The sequence below is a fragment of the Halichoeres trimaculatus genome, unplaced genomic scaffold (assembly GCF_033239565.1).
Source record: "Halichoeres trimaculatus isolate MK-OKI-2021-1 unplaced genomic scaffold, fHalTri1.1 fHalTri1_scaffold_17, whole genome shotgun sequence".
Lineage (NCBI taxonomy): Eukaryota > Metazoa > Chordata > Actinopteri > Labriformes > Labridae > Halichoeres > Halichoeres trimaculatus.
Window position 1 is genome coordinate 12,112,265 of NW_027437195.1, and position 3,410 is coordinate 12,115,674.

The 3,410-nt window shown below is 44.6% G+C and overlaps 1 protein-coding gene across 1 annotated transcript; it reads left to right on the forward strand.

Annotated features, from left to right (window-relative positions):
* The first annotated feature begins 204 nt into the window (after positions 1–204).
* Positions 205–2,754, forward strand: htr1b (5-hydroxytryptamine (serotonin) receptor 1B). The gene has a single exon (XM_074692104.1). The coding sequence runs from the start codon at positions 684–686 to the stop codon at positions 1,797–1,799; it is 1,116 nt and encodes a 371-aa protein (XP_074548205.1). The 5' UTR covers positions 205–683; the 3' UTR covers positions 1,800–2,754.
* Positions 2,755–3,410: the final 656 nt, after the last annotated feature.

Below are 3,410 nucleotides of genomic sequence, written 5' to 3' on the forward strand. Positions count from 1 at the left end.
ATGCATAATTCCATGATCATTTTAAACAAATGATAAAAGCGTAAAAGTAAACTGATCACAAAGTGTTAGTGACTCAATGTTTCATGTTTGATTATGTGACCAATAAGAAACTCTGGGCACTATGACCCAGCAGAGAGCCTGCTCCTCGTGGGGAGAGAAAGAAGGAAACCAGGCTGTGATCAGCGGTGCTTGTTTGATGTCAGAGTCTGTATAAGTACTGAGACTTTGGGTTGGCTCAGCATTCATGCACAGGGGGGTCGAGGACACACATACACACACTCACGCACAGCTCTGGAGAACTTCTGCCCCAAATGCGGATTATCTATGACATCCTCCCACAAGTTTGGACACCAGGACGCACTGCTTGTCTTTTACGCACAAGCCCTTTGAACTCTAAATGTGATTTAAATCAGTTCAAAGAAAGAAGACGCGTTCATGGCGACTAAACGGAAAGTTTTGAAGAGTGTTGAATGGATGTTTTTCTTTGCAGTATGACTTCTGCACATCAGGAAACAGGTATGACATGGAAAATGAGGAAGGACGCAAAACAACTTTTACATCATAGACTGGTGATTCCGTTTGTCTGATTACATGGCACGGACAAAGCGGCGCATATCAAAGGGATGATGCTGGGAAAAATATCGAGAGATAACATAAAATATTACTTGAACTGACCAAAAGTGATGGAACCGACCCAGCCGGTGAACACCACAAATGACAGCTCTATTACAGCAGCATCCACCATGGATGTGATCACAGAAAGTCTCGCTTATCAGATAAGTCTGGCGGGGATTCTCTCCCTCATCACCCTCGCCACCACTTTGTCTAACGCGTTCGTCATCGCAACCATCTCCCAGTCGAAGAAGCTGCAAACTCCCGCCAACTTTCTGATCGCGTCCCTGGCCGTCACGGACTTGCTGGTGTCCATCCTGGTGATGCCGATCTGCGTCCTTTACACTGTCATCCACACCTGGACTCTGGGGCAGATCGTGTGCGACATCTGGCTGTCTTCGGACATTACATGCTGCACCGCATCCATCCTCCATCTGTGCGTAATCGCTTTGGATAGATACTGGGCCATTACAGATGCAGTGGAGTACTCCAAAAAGCGCACTCCTGGGCGCGCAGCGGGGATGGTGGCCACAGCTTGGGTCATCGCCATCTCCATCTCCTTGCCGCCGCTCTTCTGGAGGCAGGTGAAGGCGGATGAGCTGACCAGCTGCAGCGTCAACACGGATCATATCTTCTACACCATCTACTCCACTTTTGGGGCTTTCTACATCCCCACTCTGCTGCTGATTGTCCTCTACGGAAGGATTTACGTCGAGGCTCGGAAGCGGATCCTGAAGCAGTCCCCCAAAAAAGTGGGGAAGAGACTTACCTCCGCGCACCTGGTCACCAACTCCCCTGGATCTGTTACATCCACAGCCTCTCTGCAGTACGGGAGACACGACCCTCCGTCCAGCGACACCGGGTCTTCAACGAGCGAGAACCAGGTGAAAGTGACGGTGTCAGACGCGCTGTTGGAGAAAAAGCGCATCTCAGCAGCCAGGGAGAGGAAAGCGACGAAGACTTTGGGGATAATCCTCGGCGCCTACATCGTCTGCTGGCTGCCGTTTTTTATTTACACACTTGTGGTTGCCACATGTGACACGTGCTTTAACGCTGAGTTATTTGACTTTTTCACCTGGCTGGGATACCTGAACTCCCTCATTAACCCCATCATTTACACCATGTCAAACGAGGACTTCAAGAAGGCTTTCCATAAACTTGTGTGCTTCAGATGCTGCAGGTCGTGAAAATGGGCTTCTGTAGTCTTCAGTTAAAGCTAGTTATGTGTTTATTTTTGGATGTGGACAGCTAAGAATAAGTGAAAATATGAGGAGAACACCTGTCACTAACATTTATGGGACTCAGCTTTAATTTGCTGCAGAGTTAAGAAGATCTATCTGTCCTTATTTTATCCAGTGTCTAAATTAAAATGCCACTTTCCATTTAAACAAACCTGAAAACAAGGATTCAAGTGTTCTGAAAACTAATGTTCTTCATTAAAAAAGGGGGATGCTAATATTTAATGAGCAAATCAGCTGTGTTTCAATTCCAAATGGCTTGTTGCTATTTTGTAAAAATTCATTTTTGGACTGGCGAGTCAGACCAGAGCATCACACGTTATTCCCAAACCACACTAACCCATTAATAAGTAAGCAGCAGAGATCACGAACATCTCAAGTCAAAAATATACAAATCTGGCTGCACCCCAGGCTCCTTTTTTTCCACTGTGTGCACAAACAAGATATCTCTATTTTTAAATGTTAACAGTGTGTATGCAAGCTGAGGAAAGGTAACAGTAGGATATATTTTTTATCATGACACATGGACCACTTGCTGCTCTTCTGTGTGGTTTTCTCTTTAATTTAAGAGCACACTCAAAAAGAAAAGATTCATATCAGCGTCAAACAAAGAAACTGCAGCTGATATTTACTCAGCAGAGCTGAAGGCTGATCATAAGTTCAATTTAACAGAACAAACAGCACCTTGTTTTACTGTGTCTGGCTCTGTTTGCTGCTCCATTAAACCTGTATCTAGAGTATGTGATGTTCATGCGTGACAAAGGTTACCATCCTATGATTAAAGCCACAGAGTTGAATCGTAGAGGCTGCCCTGCAGGGCTGTAAAGACAATGCTTAGGATGTGACAGCGTTATATAAAAAAAGGTTTGTTGTTGCGGAAATGATTTGTTCAGATTCAGAGATGCTGTGCAATAAAGGCTTCAAAGTATTTATTTTGCACATTTGTTTGAGTGAGAGTTTTGTTTCAGTGTGAATCAAGATGTTTTAGTCAAAACTGCTTCTAAATCAAGAGTATTTTTTGTCTACAGCAAATATCTGACAAAACTACTGTAGCTCTGATGCTTTAATGTTAGAAGAAATTCAAGCAACGTCAACATGGAAACCACCAACTTCTTAAGGCACTTACAGATGTGACAGAGCACTAAGGCGTACATATCCATTTAGATGAATGTTTGTGCTTCCCTTCCCCTCCTCTCATGTTTCCCTCTAATGATCAGATGAGATTCTGTTGTGGCTGAGCTGCTCTCTCAAGTCTGATCCCTCCATCGCTCTCTGCCCTTTCCGTCCCTGCTGCTTTCCTGCGAGCAGAGGAGGACGCAGCCTGTGTGGTCAGTGCCTGACACAGTTCAATAAGTCATGAGAGAGACTACACACGCAATAAAGAAAGAGATGCTCACATTGTGAATGCTTATGCAAGCACACACACACACACACACACACACACATACACACATGCACACACTTTGGCTTTCCATACATTAATTTTTACTTGGCTCATCATACATGAAAGATGAGTGCACTTCAGTGAACATTCAAAGCAGTGAGTGGTAAGAGTTTTCT